Source organism: Tetrao urogallus, assembly GCF_951394365.1.
Source record: "Tetrao urogallus genome assembly, chromosome: 12".
Lineage (NCBI taxonomy): Eukaryota > Metazoa > Chordata > Aves > Galliformes > Phasianidae > Tetrao > Tetrao urogallus.
Genome location: NC_136825.1, coordinates 17,101,384 through 17,123,298, shown reverse-complemented (window position 1 = coordinate 17,123,298; position 21,915 = coordinate 17,101,384). Strand labels below are relative to the sequence as shown.

The 21,915-nt window shown below is 61.0% G+C and overlaps 3 protein-coding genes across 3 annotated transcripts; 2 read left to right on the top strand and 1 right to left on the bottom strand.

The window, feature by feature from the left end:
- Window positions 1–18: 18 nt before the first annotated feature.
- Window positions 19–4,112, bottom strand: CCDC102A (coiled-coil domain containing 102A; the record flags this gene model as incomplete). Its single annotated transcript, XM_079541483.1, has 8 exons — window positions 19–145; window positions 896–999; window positions 1,081–1,251; window positions 1,778–1,987; window positions 2,080–2,196; window positions 2,413–2,521; window positions 2,640–2,857; window positions 3,549–4,112. The coding sequence occupies 8 exons, from the start codon at window positions 4,110–4,112 to the stop codon at window positions 19–21; spliced, it is 1,620 nt and encodes a 539-aa protein (XP_079397609.1).
- A 2,912-nt stretch (window positions 4,113–7,024) lies between these two features.
- ADGRG5 (adhesion G protein-coupled receptor G5) lies at window positions 7,025–10,263 on the top strand (the record flags this gene model as incomplete). The annotated part of the gene is made up of 11 exons (XM_079541500.1): window positions 7,025–7,088; window positions 7,208–7,286; window positions 7,352–7,493; window positions 7,792–7,929; window positions 8,048–8,164; window positions 8,261–8,407; window positions 8,485–8,603; window positions 8,824–9,089; window positions 9,163–9,262; window positions 9,818–10,080; window positions 10,187–10,263. 11 exons carry the CDS (start codon window positions 7,025–7,027, stop codon window positions 10,261–10,263), a joined length of 1,512 nt encoding a protein of 503 aa, XP_079397626.1.
- Window positions 10,264–16,420: 6,157 nt separating this feature from the next.
- On the top strand, window positions 16,421–21,287 carry ADGRG1 (adhesion G protein-coupled receptor G1; the record flags this gene model as incomplete). The annotated part of the gene is made up of 13 exons (XM_079541655.1): window positions 16,421–16,460; window positions 16,737–17,150; window positions 17,534–17,651; window positions 17,742–17,889; window positions 18,006–18,137; window positions 18,299–18,415; window positions 18,798–18,843; window positions 19,066–19,166; window positions 19,244–19,359; window positions 19,643–19,917; window positions 20,397–20,508; window positions 20,718–20,986; window positions 21,166–21,287. The coding sequence occupies 13 exons, from the start codon at window positions 16,421–16,423 to the stop codon at window positions 21,285–21,287; spliced, it is 2,010 nt and encodes a 669-aa protein (XP_079397781.1).
- Between the last annotated feature and the right edge of the window lie 628 nt (window positions 21,288–21,915).

Genomic DNA, 21,915 nt, shown 5'->3' with positions numbered 1-21,915 from the left:
TCCCCACGGCCCTGGACTTCAGGGCATCTGGATCTGCAAGTCCTCATCCTCATCGGGGTCGCTGGTGCCATCCCCGGGGTCATCGGGGCCAAAGCGGGCGCTGCGCATCTTGCCAAAGAGCGGGGTGCTCTGCTGCCTCCTCAGCCTGCAAAAGAGAGCTGCTGGAAGAGGGTGGCCCCGATCCCCCTGGCTCGTGAGACCCCACCTTAGGGGCTGCGCCTGTTTCCCCCATCTGCATTCTCCCCATGGAATGCCCCAAAAAGCCTTTCTGAGCACGGCGGGGGGATCGGCGCCAGTGCTTTTAGCTCTTCGCTCGCTCCCACATTAAAATTCATCAGCAAAGATTGATGGGGAAAATTTGAAATGGAGGGCCCAGGATGGCAGGGATGCAGCTCCCCCATCGCTCCCCGCTCATTCAGTGTGTTTTACTGGAAAGCATGAATTATTTAGGGCGAGCGTGCGGGGAGGCTGCAGGGGCAGGGAGGGGGAAAACGAAGCTTCCATTATTCCTCTATGATTTAAAGAAGATGTCCCAATAAAACAAAGGAAGATTATAAAAACAAACTCCCTGAGCGCCTCCCGGAGACGCTCCAGAGCAGAATCGATCTCTGTTGCGGCCATTTCATCTCTTTATTGCTGGAGAAGCAAAGGGAGGCCAGAGAAAAGTTTTGAGGAGCAATAAAGACCGAGACTCACAGGCATTCCTGCCTCCCTGCAGGCTCAGGAAGTGCCACCCAGGGACGGGGACGGGGATAGGGATAGAAGACCCCAGTAGTGCTGAGCTGCTCCATGGATGTGCTGGGGGCACTCAGGCCCTGTGGATTGGGGAGACAGTGGGAGGGGAGAGGTGCAGGGAGCCCATGAGCCCACTCGTGGGTCTGCAGCGCTCACTCACCGGGACTGCAGGTGCTCCAGCTGCACCTGGAAGCTCTCACTCTGCTCCGTCTGCTCGTCCAGCGACCGCTGCAGCTTCCGAGTCTGGTTGTGGGCCTCGTCCAGCTGCACGAGGCGATGGGAACAGAGCGGTTGGCACTGAGCAGAGCCACTCAGCTCCCAAAGCACCCACCCGCAGGGATTCACCTCGTCCTCAGCCTGGGCCAGCTCCTTCTTCAGCTCCTCCACCCTCAGGCGCAGCTTCTTCACCTCACCCTCGTGCTGCTCCACACGGCGGTTGGCATGGGCCAGCTCGGCTGTCTTCTCCTGGTACTGCTTCTTCAGCTTGGCGTGGACGTGCTTCAGGTCCGCCAGCTCCTGCAGGGACACGGGGCTGAGCATGGCTTCCCTACAGCCCCTTCTGCTCCCAAGGATCTCTCCCACAGCCTGTGTAATGGAGGAGCCTCCACCTCCATGGACTGCCACCCCCTACAGAGTACCACGGAATCATGAAGGTTGGAAAAGATCTCTCAGATCAAGTCCAACCACTGAGCCATCACCACCATGCCCACTAAACCATAGAATCACTGAGGTTGGAACAGATCTCCCAGATTATCAAGTCCAACCATCAACCCATCACCACCGTTCCTAAACAGAATTGTAGAATCATTAAGGTTGAAAGAGACCTCTGAGATCCCCAAGTCCAACCCCAACCCATCCTCACTAAACCTTGTCCCTAAGTGCCACCTTTCCATGTTTCTTGAACACAAGGTGAGGGCAGAGATTGGGATGGAAGAGTCTTGAAGGACACTGCTACAGCAACACGGGGCACGCAGGGACCCAGGGCTCCCTGAAGGAGGTGGCACTGGGCTGAGATGGCCCGGGATAGGATCACCCCTCACACCTTGTTCTTCTCAAACAGCTCAGCCTGGATGGTTTTGAGGTCGGTGTCCAGGGCGCTGGCCGTCTGACGCCGTTTGCGAGCCAGCACCTCTTCCAGATCCTCGATCTGCGCCCGCAGCTTCTTGTTCTCCCTCTCCAGGTTGAGCTTCTCCGTCTCCAGCCGCTCCCGTCGGCCCCACTCGGCTGCATTTTCCGCCTGCAGCCGCTCCATCTGGGCAGGGGATGCAGGGTAACAGCAGGCTCCTCCTGCTCCTTTGCACCCTCCCTTTCCCTATGCGGATGCCCCCCACCGCCCCGCCTCACCTCCATGCGCAGCTCTGCCAGTTTCTTGTCCATGCTGGAGCGAGCACCCAGCTCGTCCTCCAGGTCCTCTGAGATGCGTCCCAGCTCGTCCTGGTGGATCTCCTTGAGGATGTTCAGCTGCAGGGGGATAGAGGCGAGCAGTGAGCACCCACCCGCCATCACTCGAGCTGCCCCCGTGGTCCCCCTCAGGCTGGAGGGACACAGCCCTATGACCACACCACTCTACCAGTGCCTGGAGTCTCCAAGCTTCCAGGTAAGGACAAGTTGTGGCTGATCAACGGCACTAACCCAGGAACGTGTCACCCCCTGGAGGTTCCTGTACACCTTGCTCACCTGCTTCATCACCTCCTGCTTGTTCTTGTTGAGCTCCTCATACTTGATCTTCCACTGGCTCAGCTCACCCTCCAGCTTCTCGATGCTCTTGCTGAGTGCCAGCTTGTCCCTGCGGAGAGGCAGCCCTGGTAAGAGCTGGCAGAGCCTCGTGGTGTCCCCTCCTGGGGTGAGACAGCCACCAGCCAGGCCAGGTGGCACCTAACCAGTCTGCAACCTGAAGCACTCACTCCCTCTCTTTGAGCAGCACTTTCTGAGACTCATCCAGCCTCAGCTTCAGGGCGGTGATTTTGGAGGCATCCTCCTCGACGACGCTGACGTCCTCCCAGAGCAGTCGGCTCCGCTCCTGGCGCGAGAAGGAGCTCCGGGTGCCCGCAGCACTGCGCTGCTCCCAGCTGTCGGTGCCCTCCTGTTTGCCCTTCAGGATGTTCTCCATCAGCTCCAGCTCCTGCAGTTGCAGCGTGGGGAGGAAGGGGTCACAAGTGGGAAGCACAGCTGCCCCCAGGGAGGGTGCTGTTGCAGTGGGTGATAATCAGAGGCATCCCCTGTTCTCAAGCCCCATAGTGTTCCCAGACCTCCCCGATTTCACCCTCACTGCACACATGGGTATGTATAAACACAAATGAGATTCCCCCGGAGCCTTCTCCAGGCTGACCAGTCCCAGCTCTCTCAGCCTTTCCTTGTAGGATTGGTGCTCCAGACCAAAGGCTACCACGGGGATGAGAACCTGAGAATGTGATGCTGCTCCTGCTGGTAGCTGACACCCACCGCAAGGTCACCCATACCTCCCATGGCTGACCTCTCATATTGGCACAGCCACCCAGGGAGGTGGGGGTGTCACCGACCCCAGAGCCGTGGGGATGAGGCACTGAGGGATGCAGTCAGTGGGCACGGTGAGGTAGGCTGGGCTTGGGGATCTGAGAGGTCTCTCCCAACATTCACAATATCTTTAAATCCAGAAATTTCCAAGCAGAGCTCCATGTGCTCCAGCTGCTCTGTCCCATAGAGGGCAACACTCCTTCCTTATCTTCCCAGCCAGCCCTTCCTGAACAGCCTCATCCCCCTACTGCCACTCCAGCATGCCTCCATCATCCCAACAAGCACACAAACACCCCCAGCCCTGCTCCCATCCCCCTCACCTTGGCTTTAGGAGGTGCCTCAGCCCCCACGTCCCGCACAGGCTCACTCTCAGGGCCGGCCTCGCCATCACCATCGCCATCACCTTCGGCGCCACCATCATGGCCGCGGAGCCGTGCCAGCTGCCGGCCCAGCTGCTGCCTCTCCTGCAGCCCCTCCTGGCGCTCTCTCCGCAGCCCTGCCAGCTCCTTGGTGAGCGCCTCCAGGCGATGCCGCAGCTGCCGCACCTCCTCTCGGGCCCGGTTGCGCTCTGCCCTCACTTTGCTCCATTTCTCCCTCCAGTTGGCCGTGCAATCCGACCACCAGCGCATCGTCTTCTCCATCTGGGCCGCCCGCGCCCGCGCCTCCTCCAGCTCCCGCAGCCGCAGCTCCTCGCGGCCCTCCCAGTCGGCCTCCAGCAGGGCCGGGGGGGGTCCCGGTGATGGCGTCCCGCTGGGGGGGGACGGAGGGGACGGAGTGGGGCCCGGCTCGCTCCCACCACCCCGCTCGGGGCCCAGCAGGGCCAGCAGCGAGCCGCCATGCAGCTGTGGGGAACCGGCCAGGCGTGGGGCACTGCTCTGGCTCATGGCGGCTTTCCTAGGGCTGCAGCATCGCCACTGGTGTCAGCATCGGGATGTGCAACAAGCCTGGGGGACCTGTGGGAGAGAGGTGTCAGAGGGGGTATGGCCCATGGGGTGAAGCTGTAAAGGGTCCGCAGCACAGCCCTATGGGGAGAAGAGGAGCTCAGAGAGACTGTGTGCAGCACTGCACTGCTGTGAGGGGGCTCACAAGCAGCAGGGAGAGACTTGCTGCATGAGATGATAGCGATAGGATAAGGGGGTGGCTTTAAACTAACAGAGGGGAGGTGTTGGGTAGATAGGAGGAGGAAATCCTTCCCTCAGAGGGTGATGAGACGCTGGCATCGCTGCCCAAAGCTGTGGGTGCCCATCCGTGGAGGTGCCCCACGACACGGACGGGCTGGGGGGCAGGCAGCCTGCAGCAGGACTTGGAGCTCAACCGGCCGTAAGGTCCCCTCCAACAGCAGGCTGGAAGGCCCCCTCCAATGCAACCGCTCTGTGCTTCACGGTGCAAACAGCCACCTGCACGCCGACCCCCAGCCGGCCCCTTCCCACCCCCTCCTCACCCCACACGCGGGGCACACAGCGGCCCCGACGAGCCGCCGCAGTTGACCCGGCCGCGGCCGGGCAGCGCTCTGCCAAAACGGGAAACCGCGCCAGGAAACCTCAATGGGAGGCTGCAGCGCTCCCTAATGGGATAAGTACAGGGCCGGGGCCGCCCGCCCGCAGCCCGCGGCCCCACAGCGCGCTGCCCACGCGGGGCGGGGGGACCCCGCGCGACCCCCGCTGCGGGACGGGGCGCCGCGGGCGGGAGGACGCGTGCGCGAACGGAGCGCCATGGCGGTGCCACGTCCCGCGCGCCGCACGCGCAGCCCACCCGCGGCCGGAACGCGCGAGGCCCACGCGGGACCCCCTCCGACAGCCGCCCGCCCCCCGCGCGGCCCCATTGGCCGCGGCCGCTGCCACTCCGCCGTGACGCGCCGCACCCGCGGGACCGCCGCATTCCTCCGCTCCCCCCGCGGCGGTGCGGTGCGGTGCGGCTCTGCCCGGTGCGGCGCGGCGCGGTGCTGTCCGGTCCTTCTCGGCGCGGCGCCGCCCGGCTCGGCCCGGCCCGGCTCATCCCGTTCTGCCCCGTCCCGTCCCGTCCCGCCCCCGTCCCGCCGAAGTTCCCCGCAAGTTGCCCGCCCCGCCCGGTGCCGCCCCGCCCGCCGCCTCCCGCCGCCTTCCGCTCACCGGATCCGGTGCGGTGCGGTGCGGTGCGGGCCGGGGCGCTGCCGGCGGAACGCGCTCCTCCTCCCGCCGCCTCCTCCTCCTCCTCCCGCCGCTCCCCGCCCCCCGGCCCGGGGCGGGCGCTGCCCGAAGCGCCGCGGGCTGCCCCCGGGGGTCCCACGCGCGTTCCTCCCTCTCCCTCCCGCGCGTGGCCCCGCTCGGTTCGCTCCCGGGTCTGAGCGCTGCCGGGACTCAAGGATCGAGGAGCAGCTCCCGCCGAGCCCTGCCTGCAGCCCCACATCCATCACTGCGGGCTTTGGGGTGGTGGATCCTCATCCCCCTGCTCTGCCGTGGGGATTTTCACCTCCCCGCTGGATTCCTGCCCTCCCCGTGGAACAACAGTGCTGCATTTCGGGGTCCCACCATCCACGGGATGCGGGCCGCCAAAACTCCATTCTCACATTTTCTCGGGGATGTTTTCCCCGGGTATTTCCCACTCAGCTGGAAGGTTTCCAGCCAAGAGCTCTGAACCCCACAAGCATCCCCGCTCACCCATTTCCCACGGGCGATGCTGGCACCCAGCGTGGGGCGAGCGGTGAGCTTCAATTCCCAGCAGCACCGCTCTGCCTGCGCACGTCCCGGCCCCTTCCCTCCAACCCCGGTGTTTTTCCATTGGAAAGAACCACCCGGCGCCAGGGAAGGGGCTCTCCCCCTCTCCTTCCCTCGGAGCCGAACGATTTTGCAGGCGGTACGGAGGAGCAGCCCTGCTGGCACCGAAAGGAGCCTGGGAATGCTGCCGTTGCTAGGGTTGTCAATGTGTTTTTGAGGCGTCACATGTGAGCATCTGGGTTTTAGAGGGGAGCAGAAGTTCAGTGAAGAACCCGACGCTGAAAGGGCTGTTTGAGGAAACGGCTGCTGGGAGTGAAAAATTTCAGTGGTTCCCTTCTGCGGATCTGGGTGTTTCTTTGCCAGTCACTTTGCTGGCAGCAGCTCAGGGGTGCCAAGGGCCCGCGGTGGTGCTGTGGGGTCTGCAATCACAGCCTGTCCCAAAATGGGTAATGCCTGGAATTCCCCCGCTAAACCCAGGCCAAAAGGGCTCTGGGGTGGGTCAGCGAGAGGCCGGAGTGGCAGCAGTGCGGCTGAGCGCCAACCAACTCATCCTGTGGAGGGCTGCGTGTAAGAGGCCGAATCCAAAAGTTCCATTGCTTTAATTTGCTTATCTGCTACGAACACTTCCCCTTCTGCTGCACGAACCCACAGTGCACTCAGAGCCACCCCCACAAACATCACGGCAGCTCCTGACACACCGCAGCACTGCCCGGCTCCCGCAGGTAGGGGCTCCCCGGATGGCCGTGGGGTTTTGTGGGGCAGGAGGGGGCTCAGGGGTTACCTCTCAGCGGGGGCCACGCAGCAATGCTGAGTGCTGGGAGGGCTGGTGCCCCTGCTGGTGGGTGCGGTGGGTGAGCTGCTGCTTTTTGGGGTCGGGGTGGCACTGCAAAGGATGCAAATCTGTTGGGTGCCATCCACCCTCGCGCTGGGACCGCCTCCTCCTGGGCAGTTCGGGGCCGGGTTGGTGCCAGCGCCTGGATGTCACAGGATTTGCATGGCAGGCAGCTGCGGTGGCTGTAGCCCCATCCACAGTGCCCCAAGCGTGGCCCCGGGGCTGTGACTGGGTGTGTGTGGGGCTGGGTGCCTTTTGCAGGATCGTGGAGATGCCCACCCTGCTGCTCACTGCTCTCGTCCTCTGCCTCGCTGAGCCTGTCCTGCCCAACCAAGGTGGGGATACATCCCTGTGCTGCTGGTGGGGGTGGGATGGGGCTGGGCTGGGGGGAGGTGGGGATGGAAGCTGGGCAGGTGCTGCGGTCGGGACTCATCTCCCAGAACCCCCCTTGCAGACACCGAATACATCCAGAGCTGCATGCATAACCTGTCAGAGGGGCTGAAACAGGGCAGCTCCCGGCACAACTGGGCCAGGTGAGTGCAGCCCCATCCCTGCTGTTCCCCCATTCCCCCACATCCTACCAACCCCATCCCCCTAGCAGGTTAACAGAGCTGGAGCGGGCCCTGGCCCACAGCACACTTGGCAAAGAGGAATACAGCTTCAAAACCAACATCCTAGAGGCCTTTGTGTTCAATATCACGGCCGGCAGCTTCCGAGGGCTCAACGTTAGCAGCAACATGGTGGGTACCGCTGTGCCCTTCCCATGGAGTGCTCTTGCATCAGCCTCTACCCGTAACCCCCTGGCGCAGGATGTGTCGGGGCCACTTCCCCTCACAGCGCAGAGGGTCCCAAGGCAGCTCCACAGCACTTCCTGCACTGCTGGACCACACTTCCCTGCCCTGAGCTCCTCTCTCCCCAGCCCAGTTCTCCTCTTTGCAAAATGCAGCTAGTGCTGGAGCCAGGACCCTGCTTGGCACCTGGGGCTGGGGATGCTCAGGGGGCTCCCACGAAAGTGTGACCTCTCCTCTGCACTCATAGCCAGTGCAGAGCAAAGGGCGAGCGTCAGCATGGCTCAGGGGCAGCATCAACTTCCCAGTGGAACTGATGGAGGGCATGCAGGCACAGGAGGAGCAGAAGCTCGTCTGTATCCACATCCACAGTGCCAGCCTGTTCCTGGTGAGCGCCGGCAATGAGGGTGCCTGGGGAGAGCCGAACCCCCCTTGAGCAGCCCCACGTAGATACACTATAGGGCTGCTGTGGGGCCCTATAAGGCATCTTGCTCTGTCTCTCACAGGATGAGCACAACAGCTCTGTGCTGAACGACCACATCCTGGGGGCCTTCCTGCACAACAGGCGGGTGGGCTGGCTGCGGCGCCCCGTGGAGATCCGCTTTGGGCACAACGAGCAGCTGGTGAGCTGAGCTCCACCGTGGCACCACTGGTGAGACGTGGGGTTTCCAGGGAGCAGACTGTTCCCATCTCACTTCTTCCATCCTCCTTCCTATCAGGACAGCTCCAATGCTACCTGTGTCTTCTGGCAGCCCGCAGGCACGGGCAGTGCTGGCACATGGAGCAGGGAGGGCTGCGAGACACAGCACCAGAAGGGCACCGTGCGCTGCCTCTGCAACCACCTCACCTACTTTGCTGTGCTGCTGGTGCGTGGCTCCTGCCCTTCCTCCTCCCACCACATAGGACACCCCATGGCTCACCCCGTGTGCACCTCTCCGGACAGATCCAGGCACACAACCTGAGCGAGTCCGAGCTGCAATCTCTCACCTACATCAGCACCGTGGGCTGCTCCATTTCAGCTGCTGCTGCCTTCTGCACTCTGCTGCTCTGCTGTGTCTTCAGGTAGAGCTGTGCCATGACATGTGCCATGCTGTGCCATACTATGTCATGCCATATGTTGTGTGCTATGCCATGTGCAGTGCTGCATGACACCACGCCACGCTGCCCACTGTGCCACACCATTCCACACAGCATGTGCTGTGCCATGCCATGCCATGCACAACGCCGTGTTGTGCTGCCTGGTGGGCATCCTCTGCACCCCGTGCCCTCTCCCCTCCCGCAGATGCCGGCCGCGGGACGACACGACCAGGATCCACATGAACCTGCTGGCTGCACTGCTCCTACTCAATACCAGCTTCTTGCTGAGCGAGCCGCTGGCTGTGGGCACCATGGAGGGCTGCCAGGCTGTGGCCGCCCTGCTGCATGGCAGCCTCCTGTGTGCCCTGGGGTGGATGTGGGCTGAGGGCTTCCACCTCTACCTCCTCATCATCAAGGTCTACAACATCTACATGCGGCACTACCTCCTCAAGCTCTGCCTCTGCACCTGGGGTGAGTGCCCCCATGGGCTCCCACTGCCCCACTGCCCTTGCCTGGCCTTACTTGTCCTCTCCCTGACCCCCAGGTCTGCCCACGCTGGCCGTGGTGGCTGTTCTCATCTTCAAGAGAGAAATCTATGGGCACCACATCATCAGCACTGCTGACGGTTACAAGAACGTGACCATGTGAGTGTGGGGGCTGCTGGCTCCCCAAGCACACCGTGCACTCTGGGCTCCCCATGGAGCACCCCATGTGCTTTGGGTTACCCAGGCACTCCCATGTACCCCACGAACCTTGAGTTTCCCTGTACATCTTAAATCCCCCACGCATCCTGGGCTCCCCATGCACCCCAAGGGCCACGTGCATCTGGGTTAGCCATCCATCCCACGCACTTTGGCTTGCCCATACGCTCTTCCAGAAACCTCAGGGTTCCCATGTGCTCCATGCACCCAGCGTTGTCCGTGCACTTTGGGTTAGCCACGCACCCCCAGGGATTCCAGAAATCCCATGCACCCTGAGTTTCCCTTGTGCTCCCAGGAACCTCAGGCTTCCCAAGTACCCCATGCACCTTTAGTTCCCATCCACCTCAGGGACTTTAGAAACCCCTTGCTCCCCATTCACCCTGGGTTCTCCATGCACCTATGCACTTTGGGTTAGCCATGCACTCCCAAGGACTCCACGTACCCTGCGCACCCCAGGCTGACCAGGGTTAGGACACAGCTGTCTCCCATCCCCACCAGGTGCTGGCTCACCAGCCCGCCCGCCCACTACATGACCCTGTGCTATGCTGGCCTCATCCTGCTGTTCAACGTGCTGGTGCTGGTGGCCGTGGTGGTGGTGTTGTGGAAGACACGGCAGCAGCAGCGGAGGGCGAGGAGGGACTGGGTGACGGTGCTGGGGCTCACCTGCCTGCTGGGCACCACCTGGGGCACGGCCTTCTGTGCCTTTGGCGTGCTCCTCGTGCCCCAGCTCTACCTCTTCACTGTCCTCAACTCCCTGCAAGGTCAGCACCCGGGTGGGATTTTGGAGGGGGGGGGGGGGGGGGGGTTCCCTCGTCCACCCAGCGTGGCACTGAGGGTGCCCATGGCATTAACTGTGTCACCCCCCAGGTGTGTTCCTCTGCCTTTGGTACCTCAGCACGCATCGCAGCAAGCGCAGCACATCCGACTGCAGTGCCTCCAGATAGCGGGGCTGCGGGATTGGCCTCGGTATTTAGCGTTAATTAAAGTGGCGTCCGGTGATGGAGGCGGCGAGGAGCCGCCAGAGGGCACCAGGGCAATGGGCTGGAGTGTGGTCCATGGGAAACGGGTTTTCCTCCCATACAAAAGCAAACGCGGAACAGAGCTCCATGGTACGAACAAACTTTTGATGGAATCATAGCCGCTATAGGATCGCCGAATCCAACCTCTGACTCATCCCTTAACCCCGTCCCTAAATAGAATCACAGAATCACGAAGGGTGGAAGAGACCTCTAAGTCCGGCGCCACCCCATCACCTTTAGGGGGGTTCCAGCAGCCCAGCCTGCAGCAGGCACACAGCGAGGAGAAACTGTGGGGGCAGGAAACGTGGCTGCAGATGGTGATGGCAAAGCGGCAGCCCAAACTGGCCCCACTTTGCCTCTCTGCACCCAGGACTTTGGAGCCAGGTTGTGGGGACAGGTATCACATTGCAGGGTCCTCCCCATGCAGGGCACGGTGGCACAGCTCCAGCTCTTCCCATACCACTCCTCTGAGTGTTTTTCCCTTTCTGGCTGCTTTGTGGGACCTATTTCTGGGAACAGAGCAAAGGAAGCCGCTCGCCCTTGTGCTTTGTTCTGCGCACAAAGGAAATTCGCTGCTGAGTTTCCACCCGTCCCGCTCACATCGAGGACAAAAGCCGTCCTGCTGCAGCTCCGCGGCGATGAGCTGGGCATGGCTCAGCACTTTGTCATCATTTGGGACTTGACAAAGCTTGGTGGGACGCCAAGAGCTGGCGGGCAGCAAGCAAACCCCATGGTGAGCATCACCTTCCTGGCCCCGCACCCCAGGCATGAATCATGACCGTGCCAGTAGCTGCGTCTGCACCGACACCGGTGCGTTCCTACGCCTGTTCCTGTATCCAGCAGTGCCTGGAAAACCCTCATCATACCCTCACCATGCCCTCACTATACCCCCCACACGGCTGTCCTGGGGCTGCAGGGCCATGGTGCAGTGTGGCACACCCTGAAGTGCCTGGAACTCAGAGGACACCCAGCCATCCCCATGCTGTGCTGGATGGCGATGAGAACTGAAGCCCAGCCCGTCTCACCTCCTCAAGGAGAGCCAGCCCTATTTATCTTTCCCACAGCCTTATCGGGTGTATTTTCTCAGCACGCAAGCATTCAGCTCCCAGGTTGTGCTGGGATCACCGGGCTGGGCAGTGGCTGGGATGAGGATGCAGGTTTGCAGCCCGGGGTGCACACAGGGGTTCTGCAGGGCTGGGACCTCAGACCTGCCCAGAGCTCAGCCCCATGCAGTGCCTCTGGGCACCGGGTGGAATCCACAGGGTCTCCATCCACAGAGGTTCCCAAGACTCAAACTGCCCAGCTCGAGCTGTAAATTCTTATCAGGCCCAGGGAGTGTTGCTGGCTGGAGCCCAAGGGCAAATTTCCCCCGCAGGGACAACTGTGAGGATTTCCTCCCCCAGTGCTCCACGAGGATCTCTGAAGGCAGCAGCGAGCCCTGCTGACTTCCACATCATCCGATAACATCAACAAGTGCAGACATCTGCCCAAAAATAACTCTACCGACCTCCTGATAACGCCCTGGTGTGGACAGAAGCCTTTTTGTTTGGGACAGCAGCAAGAGGACGGCCCGAGGTGTCACTTCCCTATAGAAGCTGTGACCCCGGGTCGGGGGGGTCAGCACAGGGGGCTGCATCCTGCACCAGGGGATGGGAGCAGGGAGAGAGGAGTGGGGCTGGGGAGATGCGGGTGCAAGGGGATGGCTGCCCTGAAAGGAGCCGTGCTGGCTGCGGTGCGGCCGCGTGATGCAGCGTGTGCCAGCCCTGGGAGAGCTGAACAAAGGGGCCACAGCTCATGGGTGATGTGAGCGGAGCACGAGGTGCTGGGCTGGGACCCTCCAAGGCACAGCAAGCACCGTTTTCATTCCATTCCCATCCCTGTTTCCATTCCATTCCCATCCCTGCTCCCGGTGTGGCTATGGCACCTTGTGTTTGTTGGCTGCCTTTTGTCCCCGTGCCGCCGCGTCCGCCCTTCCCCCAGCAGCATGAAAAAGAAGAAAAGTCCCATTCAATCCTTTGGGAATATCCGTGAGAGGCTGCGTATTTACGCTTCCTGGCCACCTCCCCGCCATCTCCTTGGAGCCCGGCTCTCCCTTTCAGTGCACACAAAGGGCTGCCTGGGCTGGAACCTGGCCACGCTCCCTTAGCTCCGCAGGCACCGCGCTGCCGTCGGGGCTCGGGGCTCCGTCCTGGACCCCACATCTCACGGGGTGCAGGGCACAGGGAGCCCCGCGCTCAGGACCCACTGCCCGCACCCTCATTTCCTGCCCCAGAGCAGGACACGCTTCTTAGGACGCCGCGTCCCGGCCGCTCTCACATCGGCTGTTATTCTTTAATCCCTTTCCCAGCCGGGCGTGCAGCCTGGCAGCCGTACAATTCCTTTCCTCCCTCTGGCCGCCCGCCAGCCCCAGCTCCCGGGGGCGCTCCCCCCGCCCCACCGCCGTCCCTCTGCCGATCCCCGGCCCGAAGGGGCGATACCGCCCGCCCTCCCCTCCAAGCCCGGCTCCATCGCACGAGCAGGTGCCGCGACAGAGGGGTCTCGGCACGCTCCCACCCCCGCTGAGTCACCGCCTGCCCCGGGGGTGGGGTGGGAGCGGAGGCGGGGCGGGGGAGTGCCGAGCCGAGCCGAGCCGAGCCGAGCCGGGCACAGAGCTCCGTCGAACCGAGCAGCGCCGAGCGGCGTCGGGACGGCGCGCCCCGCCCGACCCCGGCACAGGTAGCTGGGTACGAGGAGCGGCGGCGGGGGTGCGGAGGTGAGGCCGGGGCTGCGCGATGCCTGGGGAGCGGGGGGATGCTGCGGGCTCTGCTGCCCTGGGATTCGGCCCCCGGCAGCGGGCGCGGTGCGGGAGTTCCGTGCCTATTGCTTTGTGGCTCAGCGCAAGGTGTAACGCCTCTGTCCGTGCAGGGAATGGGGCTCCCCGGAGTCTTCCTGCACGCAGCCTCCGTCCCTACGGGCTCTTCTCCCTTTTCCTCTCTAAATCGGGCTCCGTACCCGCAGCCGGGCTGGATTCCAGGGCCGTGGAGCCGCCTCGCGGGGCAGCTGCTTGCGGCTGCTGCCTCGGCACAGCTGAGCCCTGCCAAGGCCGCACCGCTCTGCCGTGCCGTGCCGTGCCGTGCCGTGCCGTGCCATTCTGTGCTGTTCCACGCCACGCCATGCCATGCCGTTCTGTGCCATGCTGTGCTGTTCCATTCTACACCATTCCACGCCATGCCGCTCCATTCTGTGCCTTTCCACCCCGTTCCATTCCATGCCGTGGCACTCAACGCGTGTGGCTCCCCAACCCGGGAGTCCAGGAGCACACCCGACTCCGTTCAGGCTCGGAGCAGCCGGCGTGTCTCGACAGAGTGCTCTCCCACCCCGATGCCCGCCGGGGGATTCCTCCTGCAGCCGTGCGCCTGCTGCTGCCGGTCCCGGCACGCTGCTCCCGGTGCTCCACAAGGGATGGGGCACAGAGCAGCAGTGGGAAAACAGAATGAAATCTCCTGGAATAACCCCCTGGCAGCATGGCTGCGGGCAGGGCTGCCTGCCAAGGTGGATTTCACGGTCTGGTGGGTGCAGAAGCCTGCTACCACCAGCAGGGAGCCAGGGGGGCTTTGTGATGCTCGGATTTGGGGCACAAACCAGGCTTTGGGCAATCCCATCTGCACGGTGCCGCCCCGCGGTGGGTTCGCCGCTCCCATGGGAATGAAGCCCCGACCCTATAAACGCCACATAGTTGGTCACCATCCAGCTCTTAATCCCGCAGCCCGCCCCTGGTGCTATTCGTAGAGCAACAGGTTCACAAACAACTGCACACTGCTGGGACACGGCACCCCGGGGCTGAGCACTGCGCACCTTTCTGGGGTCACCCACGGGTGTTGCAGGGACGTGGTGGAGCTGCTGTGTGCCAGCTGGCCGGTGCCGAGCCGCCAACTCCTTTCCCATCAGCTCGCAGACAGCTGGGCCTTGGCAGGGAGCGGGGCTCTGCTATGCAGCACTGGTACCCGGCTCTGCAGCAGGGAGCTGAGAAGCTTTGGTGAGGCGGGGAGCAGCCCTCATCACACATCGGAGTGTGCCTCGCATTGCATTCACCCCTTTTTTTTTGTGGTTGATAAACTGGAAATCCCGCCTTTCACACCAGCACTGCCCCTCCTGCACTGGTCGATTTGGGTTCTGAGAATGCTCGCTGCGTTTTGGGGCTGTGGTGACCCATGGCCCCATGTGTTCTCATGGGCTCTGCAGCCGTCCTGGTGGCCGAGGGCGCGTGCCTGATGCCCGCTGGTGACGGGAAGGGGCTGACATGCCGACGCCGTGAGCAATGTGTGGGCTGCCCACGGGCTGCAGGCCAAGGACAAGGGCGCATTGTGAAGGCAGACCCGCTCCCCATGCATGGCTCCGCTCCAGGCCATGTCTCCGTGCCTCAGTTTCCCCACCCACCCCCCAAACCGGACCTCCTGCCTCATGGGTGACGGGCTGTGGGCAAAGAGCTGTGCCCCCATTAGCATCTCTGTAGTGCTAAGGAGCCTGAAAGCAAAGCCAACAAAAGTCTCCTCATCAACACGTTTCCAGGGTTTGTTGGAGACGTGAGCGCATCTTTCCTTCTTGGGGAAAACATCGCGCATAGCCCACCTGCCATCCCCGTCTCGATCGAATGCCTGGTGCCCAGTCACCCAGAGCAGGAAGGTTTCTCACCGGGCTCTTGTTTTTTCCAGCTTTAGAGGTCACAGTGTTATTCCTCGGCTTCCCTTTCCGATGAGCGCATTCATTTAATGGTGCTGAGAGAACACAGCGTAACGTCCCCATGCCAGGGGCTGAGCCTTTGGGGAAAAGTGCACCCTGGGCCAACAGGAGGCTGCTCCAAACCCCCCCCACCTCCAATGTGGGACAGAACGGCAGCTTTTCTATACGTTCCTGAGGAGCTTTTGGGCTTAGGGTTGGGGAAAGCCTTCCTGTCCCCTTGCTGTGGCTGTCAAAGAGGGATTCCTGGGAATGGGGGCATCGCTACCTGGGTACCCCAATGCTCCTTGTCCCTGATGCCCCCAGGTACGTGGGGGTGGCAGTGCTCTGCCCCCCGGATGGGGAGGAGAACAGGCAGTGCCTTTTGTGGGTTGTGTCAGTTTTCTCCCCTCCTGGGAGATTTTCTCTCGCCATTGTTCAGCTCAGGAAGCAGCAATCAGGCGGGTCGGGCGAGCGGGGGAAGCATCACTGCTCACCTCCGCTGGGTCCTGGTTGGGCTTTCGGTTTCTGGTTCTGGTTGGGCTCAGGAAGGGCTCAAAGGGACGATCCCTTCTAAACCGTGCCCGTGCCATATGCACACCGGGGACCTCAGTGGGACCCTTGTGCCCACGGCAGCGTGCTGAGCTACAGCAGGACTTCAAGCCACAGAAGAGCCTTTCTTTTTATTTTTACCATTCTCACGCACCCAGGACGCCGTCAGCATACCTCTCGTGCCCAGCATCACGGCAGCGGTCAGAGCCTCAGCCGTGCAGCATAGATTTGTGGCCAGCGCTGCCTGTGGGAACCCCTCTGCACAAATGTTGCTGCAGCTCCGCTTTGCACAGCAGCTGCTATCTGCATACCTGGCCGGCTTCGTGTCCCGGTGCAGCCCTCACTGGTGCAGTCCTGGCTGCTGCTGGGGGCTGGGGAGCTCTTACAAAAAGTGGTCCCAGCAGTGTGGGAAATGCACACAGCCGAGGCACGGTGGGGATGGGGGGGAGGTGGCAGCGAGGGGACAGAATCCCTCTGCGGTGTGTGACACGATCAGCCCCTTGCTGTAAGCACCAGTGAGAATAATTCTAGGCTCGGGGAGTTAGGAAACTGCCGTTTCCTTCTGTTCTTATCACCTGCCGAAAGAAGACAAGGCAGGAACCAAGATATGAGGCAGTGGGCAGGAGGGAGCCCCCGGCTCCTGCATCCCTCCCCACCCTATGGGGCCATCAGGGTGCCTATTCCTCCTGGTGGCGGTGGCACCCAGAGCTGACTGTGCCCCCAGCTGCTGTCCCACCTTGGCTCCCCATCCCCTGACACCGTGCCTCTTTTCTTTGTGACCCTGCAGGCTCCGTTTGCTCCTAGGAGGCAGAACCCAGGCTGAGAGCCGGCCACAATGAAAGTCCTCCTCCTGCTGCTTCTCCCCCCGCTGCAAGGTAGGCAGCACCCTGCCACGTCTTGGCAGCCCCAAAACGCAATGGTTGACGGCACCAATGGGTGAAAACAGGGAGAAACACCTTCTGGGTTTGGGTCTCCAAAGTGGGAACCTGGAGAAAGGAGCGGCTCTCCATCCATCTGCAGAGCTCTGCCTGTCAGTGGGGAGGAAAGGAGCCCGGCACCCTGCTGAACCCTACACTGTGACTGTGGGCAGGGTGGGCTTGGGGTGTCTGTCCCCGTGCTGAGCAGCATCTCTCTGTCCTTATGCAATGCAGGGGTGGGGGCGAGCAGCCGCCAGGAGGATTTCCGCTTCTGCGGTGACAGGAACCAGACCAAGAACAGCTCGGTCATCTACGAGCACAGCTCTGCCAACATCTCCATCGAGAACACGGCCCAGGAGCTGGTGATAAAAAGTCCCTTTTTGACAAACAGGACAAACTCTTCCTACCAGTACAGCCTGCCAACCACCTTGGGCAGGTATCGCTTCTGCATCTACTGGTTCAAGGCCAACAGGACCCTCTGGTTGGCATATGGGAAGAAGAGCTTCTTCCTGGGCCATGAGCCAGCTGATGGCGTCACACAGCTGATGGGCTTGGAGAAGACCAGGGCCTCCATCTTCAATGTGTCCTATGTCTTCAAGGGCCAGAAGAACACCTCCCTTGAGAGTGCATCTCAATATCTTTTCCCTGGTAAAGGCAATTTGGTGTTATTTCAATGAGATAAGGGTTAATTCCATCCCCAGTGCTGGTCCCGGTGCTGTGCTGTAGTGTGATGGTATCAGGACCATGGGAAGGGGCGATGGGAAGGGCAACTGGCTCAAGCAGCCCATGGCATCCAAGGGCAAGCAGCTCCCCAAAGATAAAGAAAGAGATTTCCAAAAGTGCTTCAGCCCAATAAAATCCCAGGAAGCTCTGCAAGGAGCACCAAGCTGCAGGCACCTGGAGGAGCCCTGTGGTTGGGATCTCTGTAGGGTCACGCTAAAGCCCTTTGCTTGGGGTCACGCCAGGGCTGCGGGCAGGGGAAAGCTGGTGCTGCCAGTGGTCCTGATGCCGTCCTCTGTTTGTGCCACCAGTCCCTCCAGAGATGATGCCTGTCTGGAAGCAGGATGTGGAGGATGAGCTTGCTGCCCTGGATGGCCTCCTCGCACGGGTGCCATCTGCGGGCTCCAAGGCGCAGCGCTCTCTTCGGCAGTGAGTGTGGGGCTGGGTGATCACGGGGCATTCACTGAGCCATGCCCAATTGCTGTACTGGCCCCAGTCACTGTGCCCTATTTTCTACAGCAAACTCGAGGCCTTGGAGAGGACGCTGGCACAAGTGGAGCTTGGAGGACAGAACCAGACCTTTGGGAAGGCCGCCCTGCGTGCGACTGTGCTGAGCATCAGCCCCACACAGGCTCCTCGCCACCTGGCCTTCGCTTCCCCAAAAGAGGTGGGTCCATGTTACCCTGGGGCTAAGCACCCCACTCATCCCCATTGCCCCCGAAGGGCTCAAAGCAACACGCCAGCATCCACCCAAGCTCCATCCCAGTGGGTCTGTCCTTGCAGGAGAGCAGAGAGGTGCAGGGGTTTGCTGTGGACCTGCCAAGAAGCCTGTTTGTGATGGCAAAGAAGAAGGAGGAGGAGGTGGTGGAGCACAGGGTGCTCCTGGTGGACATCAACAGCCAAGCCATGTTCCAGGTAATGCCCACACCATGTGGCACGATGGGTGTCCCTGCATCCGTCCCTGCTTCAGAGATATTAGGTGCTCCAAAGATTAACTGCAGCACAAAGGAGAGGCACAGGACCTCCCCTCTGGGACCTCTCCCTTCCTGTTGTGTTACCACTTCCTTCTCCTGCAGGATGAGAACAGCAGCCACATCCTGGGCGACAAGGTGGTTGGCATCTCCCTGGTGAACACGGTGGTGGCCAACCTCTCCGAGCCAGTGGTTCTTACTTTCTTCCACAACCGGCTGCCGGTAGGTGGGGAAAGAGCCTCATTACACCCAATCCCTCCAGGAATAGAGAGTGAGGGCAAGGAGACTGTTAGATTGAAGAGTGATCGCCACCCAGTGGGTCCATGTCCTTCCTTGGTCTTTCTGTGGCATCTTCTGGGGCTTCACCACACAATCTCCAGGACTGGGAACACTGCCTAGCAGTTTCTCTGCTCATTCATTCAGCTGATCAAAGCTGAACCCCTTGTTTAAAGATGGGGCCTGGGGAGTCTCTACCTTAAGCCCACACAGGCCTTCTGTCCCCTGCAGCCATCTCACCTCCTGCCCAATGTTGCCCCTACCAAACCTCATTCCCAGGCTGTGAGCCCTGCACAGCACCCGAGCATCTGTGGTTTTGTCATTTCAGAGGAATGTGACCCCACGGTGTGTCTTCTGGAGGGAGGATGGCACCGGTGAGTGTATATCTATTTGGGTGTGAAGTGCAGATGATGTCCCTATTCCTTCAGCTAGGTACCAAAGATGTGCTGTTCTGCACCTCCCTGCCTTGTTCCAGCTCCATGACCCCTCCCCATGATGGGAGGATCCCAACCTCTGTCCTCCCCACTGCTACGGATGCTTTGGAAGCTCCAAAATCCCAAAGCTGCTGTTCCTGCTGCTCTCTCTTTCTCTTGCAGCCAGCTCTGGGAAGTGGGACAGCTATGGTTGCACGACAGTGGAGGGGGACACACGGACAGACTGCAGATGCAACCACCTCACCTACTTTGCCGTGCTGATGGTGGGTACCACCTTCCCTCAGCTCTCTCCATCCTTCCCACTGTTCCCTCACTGTTTCTCATTCCTCTTTCTCCCCAGGTATCATCTCCAGAGATTTCCTACCTACACAGGGACTCCCTGAGCATCATCACGTACATAGGCTGCCTCATCTCAGCTTTGGCATCCATCTCCACCATCTTTTTTCTCTACTTCAGGTATGGGTTGGGTGCTCTCTTCCCACTGGGTGGCACAGCTAGAAGCACAGTGAAGGAGCCAGGTTGGAACAAAGTAGAGTGCTCCTTTCCAGAAACCATTGCCTTGGCCAGGTTTCCTGCAGGGCGCTCAAAAACACCTGCAGTTTTCAATCACTGGGGAAATCAGCTTGGTGATTGTCATGGATCTGGCAAACAGGAGCCAGCGTGACACCGCAGGGTGTTTTGGGGCACTGAGGATGCTGGCCAGGTGTGGTGCTGAGTTCTCTTCCCCTCGGTTCTCCAGGAGCAAGCAGCGAGACCAGATCACAAGCATGCACATCCACATGAACCTGCTGGGTGCCATCTTCCTCCTGGACTTCACCTTCCTCATCTCGGAGCACTTGGCTTCCAGCAGCAGTCAGGCGGCCTGCAGAGCCGGGGGGCTTTTCCTGCACTTCTCCCTCCTCAGCTGCCTCACCTGGATGGGCATCGAGGGCTACAATCTCTACCGGCTTGTGATCGAAGTCTTCAACGCCTACCATGACCACTTCCTCCTCAAGCTCTGCCTGGTGGGCTGGGGTGAGGACTGGGGAGGCAGAGACCCCCGAGGGGCAGGGCAGTGGGGTGATCAGGCACATGGATTCTGCTCCTGAGTCTTCTCCACCGTATGTGGTGCCTGGATAGAGGTGGAGATGTGTTGGAAGAGGTGTCTGAGAGCAGAGACACCCAGGGCTGTCCGTACAGATGGGCTTGGGGCAGGAGATGTTCACACATCCTTGCTTTGCTTTGGAAAGGAGGGTATGGTAGGGCAATATTGTGATCTTTGGTGGCCTAAAATTCCAATGCCCTGTGAGATCCCCATGTGGGTCTGTGCATCACAAGCCTGCTTCTCAGCCAGGGCTTACACCAGGGGTCCTCATTGCACGCTCCATCCTCGGTTCACCCCAAGGAGAGGAGGTTCTTCAAACACCATACAAGGAAAAAGGGGAAGGAGTTCTTCCAGAAGGTCTATGGGTCAGAGTTGAGGGTGGCTGCTTCATTCTGTTCTTGACACACAGGACTTCCCTTCTTTTGTGTGATGTTGATCTTCCTGGCTAATTGGACCAACTACGGCCCCTTCTACATTCCCGTCTATGAATCTGTTGGTGGAAGGTCCACCAATGCAACCATGTAAGTCAAAGGAAACTGGTCTTAAAGTCATCTGGTTGAGCCTCCACCACATCCTATAGGTTTTCCTTAGCCCACAGACTGTGCCTTACCCGGGGCTTTGTAGGGTGGGATCCCCACTCCGTGTTTTACTGCGTGCTCCCCCCAAACGCTCTGCCTTGTGCCCCCATGGGATGACACAGCGTAACCCTCTGCCTTTCTCCTCCCTCTAGATGCTGGCTCACGAGCCCCCTGATCCATAACGTGGTGAACCTGGGATTCTTCAGCGTGGTGTTCCTCTTCAACTTGGTCATGCTGGGGGCCATGGTCCGGGAGATCCTCCGGCAGAACAAGAAAGGTCACAAGCTCAAGCATGTGCTAGCCCTCTTTGGGCTGAGCATCCTTCTGGGCATTCCATGGGCACTGGTGTTCTTCTCCTTCACCTCCGGTGTTTTCCGCCTCGTCTCCCTCTACATCTTCACCATCGTCAACTCACTCCAAGGTGATCCTGGGGCACTGGGCTCCTCCAAAGGGCATGAGCTGCCCTGGGGCTCTGGGTGGGATAGGTCAGGCAGTGGGTGGGTGTGAGAGGATCTGGCCCACTGGCAGACAAGTGCCTCACTCTCAGCTGCTGATGGTCCCTCAGAGGGATTCACCCACCTTTTCTCCCTCCTCTCCCAGGTTTTCTCATCTTTCTCTGGTACTGGACCATGGTGCTGCAGGCGAAAAAGTCTTCTGACTTCCAGTGCAGCTCTGACAGCGTGAAGCTACAGCCCAACAGCAGCCAGAGCCACCCCGGCTGAGCCCCGTGCTGGCCGTGCCGTGGGGCTGCCTGGCAGAGGGTGGTCGCTTCGCTACTGCACCCGCTGGGAGTTCAGGGACCCACGGCGGGGACCCTCAGCCCCTCGCCTCCGCTGGCCCCATATTCCCCATCACTGCATCCCCCCGAGTATCTGGGTGTCCCCATCCCTGCCTGCCTGCTCCTGCAGGGACGGGGCTGGCTCCCGGGGCAGGGCAGAGGGATGCATAGGGCTGCGGCATGGGGCAGGGACAGGGCCCTCTGTGCTTCCCGATGTCCCTTCCACTGCCCCAAGGCCAGCAGGTGGGAAAGACCCCGTCTCCAGCCCTTGCTTGTGGCCACCGATAGGGCCCTTCGCAGGTGAAGACAGAATAACAAGCCACGGGGACACCCTCTAGCAGCTGAAATAATCTATTTTTGTTATTTTGTTGAATGTTTCTCTATTTTTGTATGGTGTAAACGTTGAATGATTGCGCTCGCACGTCAGACCTGTGCCCATTAAAGTCATACCCACTCTGAGTGTGTCTCCTCGAGGTCTCTGCTGCTGGTGAGCTGTCCTTTGGGGTCCCTCCTTTGGTCATGCCCGTGGGTGGCACAGGCTTAGCTGACAGTGAAACACTCCAACGTATGCC